The sequence below is a fragment of the Pseudorca crassidens genome, chromosome 3, assembly GCF_039906515.1.
Source record: "Pseudorca crassidens isolate mPseCra1 chromosome 3, mPseCra1.hap1, whole genome shotgun sequence".
Lineage (NCBI taxonomy): Eukaryota > Metazoa > Chordata > Mammalia > Artiodactyla > Delphinidae > Pseudorca > Pseudorca crassidens.
The window spans coordinates 83,534,506-83,552,782 of record NC_090298.1 but is presented as its reverse complement, the minus strand read 5'-3'; the positions used below and the strand labels follow the sequence as shown (position 1 = coordinate 83,552,782).

General features: G+C 35.2%; 1 protein-coding gene across 17 annotated transcripts in view; it reads right to left on the bottom strand.

Annotated features, from left to right (window-relative positions):
• PAM (peptidylglycine alpha-amidating monooxygenase) overlaps positions 1-18,277 on the bottom strand; it is a 280,435-nt gene that overhangs the window by 55,167 nt on the left and 206,991 nt on the right. For all 17 annotated transcript variants that reach the window (XM_067731349.1, XM_067731350.1, XM_067731348.1 and 14 more), the window contains 6 exons: positions 10,090-10,138; positions 8,673-8,740; positions 7,510-7,590; positions 7,159-7,235; positions 6,737-6,840; positions 623-807 (listed from right to left, as the gene is read on the bottom strand). In XM_067731349.1, the coding sequence (XP_067587450.1) occupies positions 623-807; positions 6,737-6,840; positions 7,159-7,235; positions 7,510-7,590; positions 8,673-8,740; positions 10,090-10,138 (564 nt within the window). The remainder of the gene's footprint in view (positions 1-622; positions 808-6,736; positions 6,841-7,158; positions 7,236-7,509; positions 7,591-8,672; positions 8,741-10,089; positions 10,139-18,277) is intronic.

Sequence of the window (18,277 nt, the reverse complement as noted above, 5' to 3'; positions counted from 1 at the left end):
TACTCAGTAAAGTCTCAGCATACTTCCTCCAATAAAACAGTATGTGGGTTTTGCAATTTTAAACTAAAGAAGTGACAATCAATATGACCATTTTGCAGATGAACAGTAAATTAAAGAACAATTTAGAGAATGAGACCAAAAAGACTAAGGCTAGTAATGCCTCATAAATCAAGAACTGTTCTTTGCTTGAAGACTCATTCAACAGATAATTTAGGGTATGGTCGGAGATGATAACCATTTTCATTGGCAAACTGTAGCACTCTTTAGAATATGGTGTATAAATTCATAAACTGAATCATTCATTACTGGTTATGGGAAGAATGAAACGAGGAAACTAGAAACACAAATTAAATGAAGAAAGATCTACATTTATGGAATTGGTCTCAAATGAATCTGTTTCATCACTAGTTGAGAGTTTTCACTTTAACTGTTTTGATGGGGGAATGTCAGGAGGGGAGATAGAGGATAAAGAGGGAAAAGAGGGAATCAGATTATGTGTACATATGCGACTGTTTGACAGAAGGAGGATGATTTTAAACATTAATCATATAGTCAAGTGAGACACATAAGAAAATATAAAATACAAAATCATACGTTGATTTAAATTAAACACCAATTTTACCTTTGTGATGTCCATGCATCATAACCATATCAGACTTCACAGGAATTGGAATGTTGGCCTCTGGTGGTATGGTTCTGAACAAATCTGGAGCGATATTCTGTGTACAGGTCATGAAAGAAACTGCATGCTTGGCTTCCATGTAATACATAATGTATAAGTTGCACATTTCATCACTAGATGTGCCACTGCAGGCAAAACAAAAAAACAAAAAAAAAAACCCCAAAAAAACCCCAACCAAACAAACAAAAAAACCCACAGACATGACAAATCAGTCATTCACATAAAACACATTCTTAATGCAAGAAAAATGCAACCGGTAAATCTTCCAACAAATGGATTCAAAGATGGAAATATTGTACATTTATTTTATAGCTTTCATTAAAACCCATCACAGTTTTCAACATCAAAAGCACACTTTCAAAGGCATATTTCCACTTAATAATGGAGTATTCTTTTGCAGTCACTCCATGGATATCACCAAATACTACTGACGGTAATGGCATTTCAGATGCAATGAGATGCTTTCTTTCCTCTTCTAAATCCTTTTATTCTTTAGTCCTTCTTCTATTTGTTAAAACTCATAGATTGAGTAAAGTATTTTTCTCATGGAAAATCTTAATTATTTACTTAATAACAATAAAATTCAGAACAGTTCAACAGAAACACCATATATTAATTACAAGTTTATATAAAAGTGGCTTTTTCCATTTAACCCTTAGAGTCAGGGATCTTGGTTTTGGTAACTGCCTGTTCCTCAGGGTGAGATGAATCAAGAATCATGTGTTGATACTAAGACATCATAAACGTTATCTCTGGTATCTGAATTGGCACCTTGACTTCTATAGCAGGGAAGAAAAGAATGCCTGAGGAATGATACAAAATGAAACCAGGCCTAATGTCTTCTAAGGGCTCAGACCTGAATGGGGTAGTGCCGTACAACTGAAAAACTCAACGTTGAAGATAGATTTTAAAACAGTGGGGTGGTCATTTCCAAGAAAAAGTTCCGAATAATATAAATCATGCCTAATAGTTTATAGAACATGTTTTCTTCTTCCTCAATTCACATGGGCTACTAGGTACACCTTCACATAAACCACCTTTTATATACCAGCGTGGTTTGGGCAAAGCAACATTTCCTTTTTGGTGTTAGTTCTGACAATTTTTAGCAAGTCTCTACTAATAAAAAAACAAGCTCTGAAATGGATTATTTGCCATACAGAAATACATCAGTGTTGATTTTTCCAGCAATGTCATGCGGCACTTATTTCCTCTCCATAGCAACAGTAATGACATCAGCAAGGGAAGGAAAAAAAAGAAAAATCTTTTCCAAACAGGGATGTGGTTCCTCTAAGCTTTGAAAATGTAGAGCCCGAGAGACCACAGGAATGAGCCCCAGTTATGGGAAGCTCCGTTTGTGCTTTTGAAAATAATTTGTCTTCTCACTCTCTGAATCTGATACCTGCCAGTGTAATTGCCTTTCCCATGAAATAAAAGCAAAGAGTGAAGTGCAAACCCAAGCAAACACCTGTTCACTACACACATCTTCATGTGTCAAAATGCCATTGCTAAGAATTACATTTTAGCAGCTTTGGAGTTGGTCAGAAAATTATGTGCTATAAAAGGAATGGCTGGTGCCAAAGTAATAAGCCAGAGCTCCCACCATATTATCCACTCTCCTCTCATTCAAAATGAGGAAAAAGGTATAGATCAAGAGAGTGAAATGAGGGAAAAGTAATTTAAGATGTGGCCCTGGCTTAGAAAACCTTGAATCATTGTGCAGAGAGGGAAAGCAAAATGAAACCTTCCCAAATTAATGAAAGGAAAAAAACTGAATAAATTTGTATGGTAATAAATGAAACTTGCAATTAACCAATGGATAGATCCTTCTATATTTTTTGTTTGGGAATGTCATGCCCATGTTCATCTCTAAACACATGTGATTTTGTGAAACAGCCTAATCAGCTCACTAATACAGCCCATTTAAGGTATTGACTCTATGATACAATATTGAGCTGATTAAACAATTTAAGAATCTTTGCAATCACAAAGAAAATTTCATTAAACAGCTGAAGAAAAAGAAAAGAGTCATACTTTATTCCTTTCCATCTATAATTGAACTTGTAGTCAAAGTAACTCTGAGTTCCTATCTGACACAGAAACTATCATATCCTAAACATGGTAGGATTCAAATCATTGTTAGTATCAGCAACATGGTGTGCCTGTTTTATTCCACATTCATCTTTCTTTCACCCAAAAAATATCTGACTTTATACCAAACTGCTTTCTATGTTCCTAAGGGAGAACTGTGATACATCTACCCTTCTTCTCCATAGAGAACAACATATGCAATGCAACTCTGTCAATCTAATGCTTGTTAACATGAGAAAGTATGGAGGGACACTGTGTTCAGACTTCTGCGCTGGCTCTGCTGAATGGTCCTTTCAACACTCCCTAATGCCAATGTGATTCCCTAAATGATGATGGCTGGCATCACCTATATCCCCAAATTACAGTGGTGCATTTCTTTCCTCTTCATGCATAATAAGGTGCTTAAGTGAGAACTACTCCTTTTATATAGGCTAGCTTTAAATCTGACAAAGTCTGGTGAGCCTGAAAATAGTACATACTCAATAAATATATGTTGAATGAGGAAGAAGGAACAATCTATCTTAACAGATGTTTATAATGTATTACAGCATAACCTGTTACCCCTAATACATCATACTGCTGAGTCAGGTCAATATTACAAACTCAATTTACAGCATTTCTGAAAAATACTGAGGTCTATCTGTTTATCTATCTTTCTTTTATCTATCTATCAATCAGGGTTTTTATAAAAATATATCATTTCATATTATAAAGATATGTAATTGACATTTAAGAAAGTATCAAATATTGTGAAATGTATCATTTATAAAAACCCAAATATTATGGAACACCATGACTATGTTTCAGACAGTGATACTCCACTCTGGTGATTCCATCATCCCTAGCCCCTGCCCCTTACACTCAACAGATGCTACACTTGAAAATAACCAATGACAGTAAAAGACTAATTTTGGAAAGAAATATGAGCTAGACTTGAAAATAACCAATGACAGTGAAAGACTAATTTTGGAAAGAAATATGAAAACTTTAAAGAAGTTATTTTACAAAGCTTTGAATTGTTTCTTAAGAGGTTTCATGGTACTTTAAAACTTGTACATTAAGAGGCTATTGATCATATAACTTTATTTGCATATAATACACTTTAAATGCTGATTAAACTGTTGTGCTTGGTAACTACAAATATTTATTAGACCTGCTCATATGTATATGAAATAACTGGTCCCAAATGAAAAATATCACCAACAAACTGACCAAACTGGTAAATATTACCTACCAATTCTCAAGAATTAATTTAAAATTTTAGCATATACACTTTTAGGCAAATTAGCTGACTTAATTAGCTTACTTGGCTGACTCAATTAAATTCTTTGTTTGTTGTTTAAACTTGACTAAACATCTGAAATGAATTTAGAGAAGCATCATGTTTAATATAAAATATGTAACGCAGTCAGGTAGAAAATACTGCTTTTTGGTAGGTTAATTAGTACTATATTGTCAATATATACATTAGCGCCACTTTGACTAAGATATATTACTCATATTTACTATTTAAAAAGAAACATAATATATCTGGATTTAAAATGTTACCATTAAGTAAATTTATTAACATAATTTGTCTTAAATTCACCTGTTTTTTAATGGTTATATTTTGAGATGAATCCCTGGTATGGAAAAATCTGTCCCTAGTTTTTTAAGGGCTTTTTATTAGTTAACTATGATTGCTCTACTTAAGCTAAGTTTTCTCCAGTCCTAAAATTTCTAGCTTAATAGAGTTAAGCTAGGATTGGGTAGAAGAATCACTCAAGTGAAAATCTTCCTAGTAGGCCACTGATGGTACAATTTTCCAGTAAAACCTAGTTCCCAGGTGGCTGCAGAACAAGAAGGTAAAAAACTTGAAGCCCATTTTTCTTCCAGTGCTTGAAGGGGGCATCTGCTGGTCCCATATGACCTTTGGGTAAGTGAGACTTGTATTTAAGTCAGCTTCATGCTCAGGGCTCAAACCTGTGCCAGTGGGAGTACATGTTTGTGTATGTGGGTTGGGGGTTAGATGGGAACAGAGAAGAGAGAGAGGAGATTTACAGAGTATCATTTAATTTAAAAGACATCATAAAAATACTAGTTTTCTCTTTATACTGGTTACATTCTCAATTGTGATTCTATAGTACCCTATGGAGGTGGTACTTTTTACTTTACAAAACAGATGCATTATTGTTATTACTAAAAAGCATATTAAGTGCTATAAGAATGCTTTGCATTATTATGAGGATTTAATTCATATTTAAGTTTATTTAAAATTTTCTGCTTCCTTAGTTTAAATTAAATATTCAGAATATGGATTCACCCAATAAGTTAATTTCCTGTAATTTCTTTCTATTTCATTTACAAAGTGGCATTTTCTTTAGTCCACATGAGAGTTACAAAAAGATAGATTGGTATAGTCAGTTTAGGGTATTATTTTAAAGCAAAATGCACATTTTAAAAAAGACTAGAATTATTCTGGACTCATGAAACCGAAAGAGGCCCCTAGAGATCACTTTGGCCTCTCATCCTGGTACTATAACAAGTCATTAATTTCTATGGCTGATAATTGCCTCACAGAGGATACTCAAAGGATAGAATCTGGCCAAAGTTACAAGCCCTCCAAAACTGTACAGGAACCTCTAAGCAAAAATATTCTACTTATTCCACACTTAAACTTGTAGGCTAGTACAAAGAATGTGTTGAAAGGGGTTTTTTTACTCCTTTGTTTGTCTATTTCAAAGGTTAATAAAATAACCAATGGCGTTTAAGTTAAGCTCCAGAGGCTCTACACTTCATGTATTTAAAGATTGTTAATAAGTGAATTATTAGACTTTTCAAATCTAATTATGTCTACTTTGTCAGTCCTTTTGTTACCATTTTATGTAACTCAGTAATTTTATTGCTTTACTCAAGTCTCCTTCCCAAATTTATCAGAGTCATCCAAAAGCAAAGCTGTTAAAAACTTATTTAATATAACTTGATGACTTTTTTCTATTAGTTTTATCTTTAGCCTTAAAATTGATGCTTATTAATATAAAACCCTTTTAGACTGACATTAAAAAGTCCTATTCCACCATCTCGAATGCTTTTTTTTCTTTTACCTGCATCAGTACCTTTTCTGTTTCCCCTGACAACCAACAGCTAGTGTTGTCATCATAAGAATCATCTTCTGTGCATCTAATGCATATTTTCAGACGCCTATTCTCTGTAACTTCTCTTTGATCAAAAGATAAATGGTTTAAAGCTCCATCTTCTAGGTGGCATCATAAATATTTTATAACCTAGTTTAATATGGAAAGGAGGCTCCTTGGTTCTTTTCTAACAGAAAGAAATGATAAGAGACTTTATCTTTCATTTTTAATTTAGGCAAACTTTTTGAAACAATTCACAGTGTTTTGAAAAATTTACTTGGTGTTATTAAGTATACTTATTTCAAAGCAGCTCAGTTATTTTGAAAATTATTTAAAAATACAACATTCTCTTATGGAAAAGGTACTGCATAGTATTATTCTCATTTGGTTTCTTGTCTGGAAAACAATGAATACATAAAAGTTTTAACAGGTAGAAAAAAATCAATGGTTCTGAGTAATTAAGGGCCACCACTACATGCAAAACCTATATAATCACCTAAAGTTGAACACAGGGCAAAAGGACACTTGAGAAAAAAAAATTATAATCATTACATTTTTCTTTATTAAGATGTACAGGAAGTAATACACACTCTTGTGGCAACTATAATATGTAGAGGTGTGATCCTGAAGGTCTTGAATAAGCAGGAAGAAAGGAAGCATGAAAAAGTAAGCACATGTTCTGGAGTTTATCTAAATCAATCAGTTCTAAAATCATAAAATGCTATAGTTTGTTGTAATTGTTCATAATAGAGAAAAATGTGCCTGCCATTCATTCACAAAGACAACTGTCACCTATACTCATGCCTTGTCCTAATGAAAATCATTTTAAATAGTGGAATTTGTGAAATCATACCCAATGTGTGTGGCTTCTGTCCTTCCTTCACCAGTGAATACACATCTTGCAGCCAGTATGTCACCGAAACTAACATCTACTGGGTGTTCTACAGGGTAGAAAGCCTGCAAAGAAGACAAATACAATGATTCATTAAAATCCTCAATAAAACCCAGAACCACATGCCTTAATAACGTGAGGCTTGGGGCACCCTGGGTAGAGAGGATGAACACACACTTCACCACCCTGCTTAGAAATATTAAGAGAACTGATAAGGAAACCATCAAGCTGGAAAAGAGGTTATACACAACTTAGATATACAGTAAAGGTAGATTTAGAGATGTTTAGATCCTAGAGAAACTCACAAGGGCTCTATGAGGGTTTTTTAAATTACTATCTGATTAATATTTTTTTCTCTCAAAATTATACTAGATTCTACACACCTGTGGCAGCTGGGGGCTTTGGTGTCCAATCAGTGTCCACTGTCCATTTCTTACTCTGTAACCACTTACTACCTTACCTGCAATGAACACAAATTATAATTATATAAGGTATTAGAAAAATAAAAGGCATTATTTTTCTTATTTCAAAATAAAATATGAATATTTTCAGAACTCCAAATGCTAGGCATTTTCATGAAAACAATATGATCAAAAAACATGCAGAATTTCAAGGTATTGCACAAAATCTCTTTCACTGAAACAGATTTAAGGTCAAATATAATTTACATTTTACATTTATAGCATCAGCAAGGACAGTGGTATATCATCTAATATGTAGTTTAAAGTTCTTACCTAAATGGTGAGTGTGAACTCTGTAGGCAAAGACATGCATTGGATACTTTTTATAATGGCATGAAATATCAGAATTCACCACTGTTAGAAATGAAAACACAGAAAAAAGTCACTATTCAACTGGAAAATAACATTATTCTTGACTAAAAGTATGTATAGAGTATTCACAAGTAGCTAAGCATGGGGGTTTTGAGTAAACATATACTCATATACTCAGCAGATATTAAGCACTTATTATGTGCCAGCTACTTTACTAAGATGAGTTAAGAACCCCTTACCCTCATATTTTATTTCACTCATAAACAAAATGACTAGGCCAAATCAACAGTGAAAACATAGGCTTAATTTGATATCTTTATCACAAAATTTACACAGTTGAAAAAGCTTAAACATTTGTTTTTATTTTTAGAACAGAAGGATTTTTGAAAAATTGATTACAGATACCTAAGATAACAAGATTGACAGTTCCTGTTGAGAAGGAAACATTTCATATACTTCTCCTTCCTTGCAGACTAACACATAGTAGCTATTCAATAAACGTCTTTTAAAATAAGCCAATGAAAAGTAATGAGATCATACTTGTCATTAACTTTAAAAGATTCCCAGTAAGAACAAACAAACAATATTTAATATGACACTTTCACCAAAGGATAAGATACACTGATGAATAATATTATATTTATTCCAATAGCTTTTTGTAAGTTTAGGAGAAATCAGCTATTATTATCCCCATTTTACAAATGGAGAAATAAGCCCAGTAAATCTGTGTTCAAAGACTTGAGTTGCACCTGGATTTGCTGGCTTTTGATTCTGAATCTGATATTCTCTGCAGTAGTTTATGTCACAGTATGACATGAAATTTGTTTCTGGCATCAGAAGAATGGATGATTGATTTGTAAAATACTCAAGAATTATTCTTTAATTTGTATAACCCTCTACTTACCCATGGGCCTCAATTCTTAGCATAAAAACTGGAAAATAATAAACTACTGGCTTGGAATAATACAAAAACCTATTTTAACTCCAAGGATAATAAAGAACTGGTGTATTTTTCAGGGACTCAAAAATATTGGTCATTTCAAGTGTTTTGAAAAATATACTGTAAATCCATTCTTAAAGATTAGGTAATGAGGTAACGGTAATTCTGAAAGATCATTACTCACCTTTCTCTCCTGCTGGTATAACAGTGTCAACAGACATCATAAGGTACATGCCAGCAATTAAAGGCTGTCTGCAGAAAACAATAATATTTATCTCAACTATTTGCAAAGTCAACACTATTGCCTTGGAAAAATAAGGTATACTTCAATACATTGGTCTGTAAAATATGATTCATGGGAAATTAAAATAATATGGTAAAAGAGGTAGAATATATATTTTTTTCTGGAGAAAACTTTACTTTCTTGGGCAAATAATACACATTTTTGTGGCACAGTAAATGTGGAAGGCAGTCTCTTAGTGGCTCCTGTGATGGTTAATTGTATATGTCAAGTTGGCTAGGCTGCAGTGCCCAGTTGTTTGGTCAAGCACTAATTCAGATGTTGCTGTGAAGGTATTTTTTAAGAAGTAGTTGATATTTAAAACACTGACTTTGGGTAAAGCAGATTATGGTCCACAACGTGGGTGGGTCTCTTAAGGGAAAAGACTGAGGTCCTGGGAAGAGGAAGGAATTCTGCCTCCAGACTGTCTTTGGACCCAAGATTGCAATATTCCTGCCAGGATTTCCCACCTGCCAGCCTGCCTTGAATATTTCAGACTTGCCAGATCGGACAATTGTGTGGGTCTATTCCTTAAAGTAAATCTCAATTTCTCTTTCTCTTTCATTCTCTCTCTCTCATACATTCTGTTAGTTCAGTTTCTCTGGAGAACCCTGATCTATACAGCTCCCAAAGACCCACAGCTCTGACATTCGTGCCCTTGTCCAATCTTCTTCCCTTGATGTGGGCTGGACCTAGTAACCAGACCCAGTACTTTGTTATTTCTAACAAACAGAATATAGCAAAAATGACTTCTTTTCTTTCTCCGCTGGGTTCAGAGTATGAAGATTTGTTGTTAACTATTTTCTTCACCTATCAGGCTTATATATTATATTCAGTAACTTCTGAAATGAGGATACAAAATGACTCTCTGGCTTCCATCCTGCTCACCCTCTTGCTTTCTCCCTTGCTAGCTGTGATGGACACCAGCTGCCATGCTGTGAGCTGCCCTGTTTAGAGCCCACACGGGGAGGAAAGGAGGGAGTCCTCCAGCCCACAGCCAGCAAGGAATTGAATCCCGTCAATAGCCACACGAGAGATCTTGGAAGCGAATCCTCCTCTGTCAAGTCTCCAGATGGCTGAAACCCTGGCCGAGACTTTGACTGCAGCCTTTGTGCGAGACTGCCAGCCCTAGCACCTAGCTAAGCTGTGCCCAAATTCCTGAGCCACAGGAAAATGAGACAATAAATATTCATTGTTTTAAGCCACTACATTTAGAATAATTTGTTATACAGCAATAGGTAACTAGCACAGTGGATTTCCCACTTTTAAGCTCTTGAAGATCTTAAAGTTGTCACTCAGCTAGGATAACAGTAGTACTTACGGCAGGCGTGTAACGTGTAAGGAAACACCAGAGCAGTCTTTGTGATTATCTGAAAACACACACACAAAATACACATCTTAAATATAAAAATGTGAAAAATGGATTTGAAACTAAAAATGTTAACTAATCACAACCCAATACTACATAAAAACCCTACATACTTCATTTGTATGGTGTTTTATAGTTTACAGAGTACTCTCATATTCATGAAATCCATTTATTTCCAATGTATTCCAGAGCAACAACAAAACTATCACTTCAAGCAGTCTGTAGCTTTTTTTCTTGACTCATCAAACTGACTAGTTATCTGCTTTCCTGCAGATACACTAAGTACTAGTCATAAGCTCACAGAAGAAAGCTGTGGCTTCTCTCTATGCATTATCTGTATTGTTGAAACATCCAGAAAAGTTTGTGAACTGAATGGTTTGTTCCATGGGGCTCCAAACAACTAGCTTTTCTACTTTTCAAGAACTGAAGTAGTCCATAATTTGGGCTTTCAAGATATAACCATTTCTTAGAGTCTGTAATGTCTCCAATTTATGTATAGGGATCACCTTATTTGGTTTCTACGCCTCATTCATTCCCACCTTCTAAACAGGAACCTGATGTTCATTCTTTTTACACCCTAACTTCAGTTGAGAGCTGCTAAGTATCTGCATCTTTGCCAAGGACACTTCAGAGACCTCTTACAAATCTTCTCTCTTCTTTCTTCGTCTTCTCCAAATAGAAAGAAGGTGAAAATTTAAATTACTCATCCAAATTCTGATCTCTTTTGAAGTTGCTGATCTCTAACCACAGAGACCATGAAGAGTAACTCAGACTTACTCATTCCTTCCATTTCTGTATATGTTAAATCCTTTCTATTTCACATTTTATTCTAGTAATTATAAAACTCTATATCTCAACTTTAAGAGTTGATTTTAATGTAACTATTGTGTATGTGTGTGCAAGATTGATAGATTTATATGAGAAATTAAGAAGTGAAGTATACTGGACTTCCTTGGTGGCGCAGTGGTTAAGAATCTGACTGCCAGTGCAGAGGACACGGGTTCGAGCCCTGGTCCGGGAAGATCCCACATGCCACGGAGCAACTAAGCTGGTGTGCCACAACTACTGAGCCTGCGCTCTAGAGCCCATGAGCCACAACTACTGAAGCCCGTGCGCCACAACTATTGAAGCCTGCACGCATAGAGCCCGTGCTCCGCAACGAGAAGCCACCACCAAGGAGAAGTCCGCGCACCACAACGAAGAGTAGCCCCCACTTGCCACAACTAGAGAAAGCCTGTGTGCAGCAACGAAGACCCAATGCAGCCAAAAATAAATAAAATAAAATAAAATGAGAATAGTGGAAAGTATACCATTAATTCATACCAAACGAATTCTAAACTCCAGAGACTCACCTAATTAGCTTGGTTGTTTTCAGAAAACATTTCTCCTGTATATAAACAATGTCATATCTATCTTCTAAGGCTATTTTGAGAAATGGTACTCATCCATTCATTAATATTCACTGAGCAATTGCTATACTCAGGCGCTGTTCTACACAATGGGGATTCAGTGAAAAACAGTATGTTCAAAATTCCTGCTCTCATGGTGCTTATGCTCTAATGGAAGTGGAGGAGATAGGGAAATGGGGTAGGTGGGACAGGGAAAAACAAAACACCAAATACATAAACATGATAATGTCACACAGTGAACTCAACAGGATAATATGACACTGGGTAGCTTTTTTATCTACTGTGGCCCAGGAAGGATATGGTGGCCAAGAGGCTGGAGACTGTCCGGGCCATGCAGAGTGTGTTAAGAGCCTGGGTTTTATTTTCTGTCTGCAAAGAAGCCACTGGAAGATTTTAAGCAATGCAGGACAGGATCATATAAGGTGTCCACCTAGCACATTACCTAGCACTTACAGATTACTCACTAATTACTTAATGTCGGATTTTGTAATTTTTTGTTTTAATTAACAATATCAAGTGAGAGCTTGTTTTCTCCCTACCATGTCCATCCAAGCAAAAAGTTCTATGTACAATGAGAACTGTCTCTTGGTTTTACATTATATCCTTGTGTTGAAAGAATCAAGTTAATCACATTTTGATATCCAACTTGGCTGATTTTCTTTACCATGACTTTAAAAAAAAGTAAATGGGAAAAATAAATAAGTTAACACATTTCAGGAACTATTAAATAAGTTTATTATTAAAGCTGAAATGTGTCACCAAATTAAGAGTAGCAAGAGTGTTACTAATAGTAACATGCCAGCTATTGCCAGTAACAAGGCATCTTCCTGTTAATGTTCTTCATTAGAACTGTCTAAATTGAGTAGATTTTTAGTCAAAGAAAAGCATGAAAATAAGTCAAAAACAAATTTTAATTTGAAGACATTTTCTAAGCACACATCAAAGTTTTCTCTAAATTAAATAATAGCAAATAGCCAATTAAATAATTTCTATATAATTGTTGTCTGTTTGATTCCCTGTAGAGATTAAAAAGTGAGCCACAGTCTCACCACTCCAGTGCAAAGTACCAGGTTTTCTTTTGATCCCACATGTTTATCAACTACATGCCATATTCTGTAAGAAAGTCAAGGATATCACACAATAATAACAAATCAGCTAAAAACTCAAGTAGTAATATGAGATGTTCAACACATTCTGGAGAAAAATATACTGAACTTCTGACTTAATGTATTATAACATAATGACTTTGGGGAAAACTGAATTTTAGAGACTCTAAGTTTTGTCTTAGAGAATGTAAATCTTATATGGGTAGAGGGCTGGTGAATATACACAGATCCAAAGTGAAAATCTTACCTGTTTTACAAAAAACTCCAGAAATCAAAATATACAGAAGGAAAATTAGTGAAGAAATACACTTAAGAGCCACCCTAAATAGAGTTGTTTACATCAAATTTATCTTGTCAATCTGATCCACTGAGTCAGCAAAAAACGAGGCATTCTAAAAACTGCTGTGTGTATGTGTGCCTGTGTGTATGAGTGTGTACATACTATGCTTTACATTTTAGATAATCATCATTATTTATCCATGGGGTAATAGAATTACACTACTAACTGTGTGACCTGAGGAAATTCTGTTACTTAGTAATGGATAACATTTTTTTTTTTTTTTTTTTTTTTGCGGTACGCAGGCCTCTCACTGTTGTGGCCTCTCCCATTGCGGATCACGGGCTCCGGACGCACAGGCTCTCAGCGGCCATGGCTCATGGGCCCAGCCGCTCCATGGCATGTGGGATCTTCCTGGACCGGGGCGCGAACCCATGTCCCCTGCATCGGCAGGCGGACTCTCAACCACTGCGCCACCAGGGAAGCCCATGGATAAACATTTTAACGATGATACTTTAGTAGAGCAAAATTCTAGGAGTTATCACAAAGTAAAGAAAATACTTATAAAGCATATTCATATACATTTTAGACATCATTTCAGTCTATTGCTATTTCATAGAGTCATTATTTCAAAATCAAATTTTATTATTGTAAATCATTGTGATTTCTTCTAGTTCGACTTTCTACAGTTTGACCTAAAGAGCCCATGTGTTTGTATATATACATAGTGAGAAGTCCCAGCAGGAGCAACTTGAACTCCCTCAAACAAGGCTGTCTCGAAGTCTGGAGGGCTCTCGGACCACAGCTATTCCTATAGCAAGTGGCAGCTTTGGAGAGAAGCATATTTCAGTCGAGTGTTTGGTGTGAAGATTATGACCTTTTAACTCCAACATGATCTTTACCACAGTGATGCATTATTATTTCCATAACCTCCACACTGATCTTCCTTCTGGTGAACTCAGAAACTTCAGCTAGTTTTGCATATTTTACTGATGATTTCCCAGTGTGCTCTGACTTGCTTGCCCTTCTATTGTAACACAGTGCTTCAGCCACAAGATATGAAGCCTCATAAGAATTAATTCATTTCAATTCACTAGGCTATAAATGAAATCTGTCTCTTAAAATGGATGAGACTTTAAAGGTTTACTACCATAAAGAAACACATCAGTGCTTCTGCTAATATTTTACCACATAAGATGAAAAACAAAATCAGAACTGAGATAGTTAAGAAACATAGAGAAAATGAACTCAGAGTATCAAAATCATATGCTGGCTGAAAAAGCTAGTCAAAAAGACTAATTCTGTGACTAGAATAAAAGTAAACAAAAGAGAGGAGAGGAAATAGATGGGAAAATTAATGCAGAGCCGAAGAACCAGAGAAATGGAATCCCACAGCTTAAATAAAGATCGGACAGGAGTGAGTGAAATAACTAAAATGGCCTGAAATCACAGGATTGAATTTGTCCTAATGAAAGGTAGAACAGGAAATGAGGACTATTCCCTGATTTATATTTCAGCATAAATATTGTACATTTACAACATACAATATGTAAGATTTGTTGGGTGGAAAGTTTGGAATTAATTTTTACATTTTCATCACACACAGTTATTTGACCATAGTGCTTTACAAGATCATGACCAGTTTCAACTAGGTGCTCAATGAGTTCCTTTGTTTAAAACGAGCAGGATCTAGAAAGTTATCTATTTAATACTTGGTAGATTAGTACTCGTGATCAATATTGATACCACTAAGAAACTCCAGTCTATAAATGAGACAATCTATAATATGTAAAGAATGTAGCACTCTATTTGGAGCATAGAAAAAATCCAATAAATATTAGTTCTTCTTCTTCTTATTGGTAGATTCCAAAAAATTTCAGCACATGAATATTTTACTTTTAAGAAATATATTTTCATAGTTATAGGTCAGGGATTTCTTTAACTGAAGAAACTAAAGCACATCAAATTTTTCCAACTTAATAACAGGAATAGAAAAAAGGGGGAAAACATGGGAATATTAAATGAGTAAGGAGACAGTTAAAAAAGGAATTAGAATTGAAATGGTATGTTAAAGATATTGCACAAAATAGATATTTTCAAAATGTAAATAGAAATGCTGATTCAGAAAGGTATGACCTAGGGAGATACAGAAGAGAGTCATCAGTGATATAGTGAAATTGTAGTAAGACATAAACATCACGGTCTGGCTAAAATGAAATTCTTGGATTAGGGACAGTAGGATCTCAAAGAAGTTGATAATACATTGTTTCAAAGGCCTTCCATGACTTTTAGCAATAAAGCTCCCTTTGACCAGACTCAAGACAACCTGCTTCTTTCTGAGTTCTGGGTCAGAAGAAGTTAGTTCAACAGGATTCTGTGTTTGTAGAAAAAAGAGTGAGGCAATTTTTATATTGATACTGCAATTGTTTTTTTAATCTATGTTTATTCATTTATCCTGTACAGCTATCATTATGCAAAAATTCTGACAACTCTTCTTTCCAGGTATCTTTGTTTTATTTTAGTCTTCTGCTTCAAAAACAGATTGTTCTTTCACTGTACTGGGCTATAGGTGCACTCTCTCTCCAAGGTATACTGGTGAATACTTGACTTTTAGCTATTAATGTTCTGTGTTTACAGAGGATTGAACCCAAGATATCACTGTTAAAGGGATCTTTCATGATTGCTGTTCTCTTTCAGTGAGAAATACTTTTAGCCTGATTGATTTCAAGATATAATGATGAAACTTCATTCACCAGATAGGTATCAGATGACACTGGGAGGTATATTTCATTTTATGTCATTACCGTCCAGTATAATGCCATATGTATGTACTAGAAGTTTTTATAATGGTAAAGATATTAACAGTGAATCTCTTAATGAGAATCATTTTTAAAAAGAAATGTAAAATCAAGTCTAATAATGCCTTAGAAGCGTATCATGGCATAGGAGGGTACTGCAGTACTGTAGGTTGAGTGGTAAGACTTCTGAAGAGTAGTCTGATGATGAAAGAAACAAGTATTTACAGACACTGGATGAAACTTGAAAATAGCACTCAACCCAAATCTAATCTTGAGTAAGATGAAAACTGGATGATCACTCGCTCCACAAGGGTCTCAGTTTCTCTTTTTTGAGAAATTGCTCTCCTCTGCTTAGGCAGAGATGTATAACCACAGCAAGGTATTTTATCAAATATATAGACTCATAGAATTTCAGAACTGGAAGGGACCCTGGAGATGAAGGAGTTCAAATCTTGCACTTTATAGACAGGGGAAAAGAGGCTACCGAGACTGGGTGTTGGCCAAAGCAATTCAGCTCACTGGTGACACACCTGGGTATCAAAACTAATTCTCGAATGTTAGTATTTAGTAAACATTATTTACGTAAAAAAAAGAGTTCTATTTCTTAGAGACTTCCAAAGCATTTTATCTATGAAATGTCCTGAAGTTAAAATAAAGGAATTAAGCAAGAATTGATAAGTAACCAGTGGTACTTAAGGATATCCACTTAAGTAGGAAGTACATTTCTCTTAATGTGAGGTGAATGCATGGGATATGAGGTTATCCATTCCATACTATTTAGCTTGCTTTTCTAATAATAGCTTTTAGTTCCTGCCTGGATTCATAGCTAAGTAGTAAAGTAAGTATGTAGAATAATGCATGATAATAACCTATTACATCTTAGGTCCTTAGAAGTCTGTTGATCTCTCCTAATCTTTCCCTCAAGAGATACACTTCATGAGCTCATCTTGTCCTGGTTGTTTCCTGCTTCAATTAAAAAAAACAGGTTAATCATCAATCCTGAGGGAACCAATGTGTTGTTATACACTACATCCCACTAACTGGAAAAGTCCTTCAGAAAGACAGTTGTAGAGTGGATTTTAATTCACTGCACTCTCCTCAGAAGATAAAGATAAAGGATAAAGCACACCCATTATCTACTATCCCACCCACAGTTTTAGATGATGGACCCTTTCCTTATGGAAGTACTGAAAAAGCATGCCTGGAACCATTGCCAAGTCTTATGAAAAACAAAGAAGTAACATCTTTAATAATAAAAATGTATTTTAGGAAATTTATGAGCAAACAGTAAACTGTATCATACCTTTCCACCCTCTCAGAGTGTTCTGACATAATTTAAAGACCATCTTCTTGACTTTCTGCCTATCTTGAATTAACAGACAAGAATGAATCAAGGATATAATACATACCAATATTTTTTCAATAATATATGTACACAGATTTTGTAATAACTATTTGACCGTTAAGCTGGTTTGATCTTTACCTTATGGTTCTTTGTTCTGAATTAACAACATTAAATTGATGGGACAGATCAATTGATGGCACTTTGCTGAGATTAAATCATGGCTCCCAAGGTGACGAAGAATAGGAGATTACTTGGGGATTCATTTCTATAGTCAGGAAAAATTTCATAGAGTCAAAATTACTTGGAAAATCCCATAGGAGAGTGGAGAGTGAGGTCTCTTAATAGATCGAACACAGCCAGTTTTCTTGGCACTGGAGCAGATGGCTGTCAGTTTTGTCCGTTGGGCCATGTTGTTTTTAAAAAATGTTATTTCTATATAGTTGGACTGTGTTGTTATATAAGAAAGGTTATTTCTGTACATTTGAAACCCTGCCGCAGCAGAGAGACGGACACAAGCACAAGAGGCAAATAGGAAACCGCAGAGGGAATAGCAGATAAGGGTCTCGCGTTCATTCTGGGTACAGGCACACTGAATGAAACTCTGGTTTTAATGAAGGTAAGACACAGTTCCTTTATTGTTTTTTGGTACCACTGGATTATAAATGCAGGTCCTAGAGTCACTTAACAGTACTCAGTAAAAAGATGATTCTCCAAATTAACCAGAAAATGCATATATTAAAGTGTTTTGTTAGAGTTTCCTCAAAACAAATTCTCAGTCACCAAATTTCTCCTAGAGAAATCACTGAAAACATATTTTCGTATCAGGACTCTCCAGTTACAGACACATTGATATAAAATAGTCTCCACTCAAAAAGCACTAACACCTTAAGCTGTCATGGCAAACGTGCATCTGCTTAGCAAATATAACTGAAATAGGTGCACTGTTAATACATGACACAAACTGCACAGAGGTTTTCCTGGGGGCTGCTGAAAGCTGGCTTAGCAGACAAGCCTTGGTGCTAAATAAACCAGCACTACCAAAAAAAAAAACTTCAAAAAAGAATTCCTTTTGAAGCTGTCACTGCAGTGAGTTAGCCTCTTTTGATTTTGTACTCACTGCTGTGGGACTAGAAATTACTAGCTTCCATTTGTCCTGTGGCAAGGAAGAGAAAATGCATTTTATCCATCCTGCAAGAAGACGACTT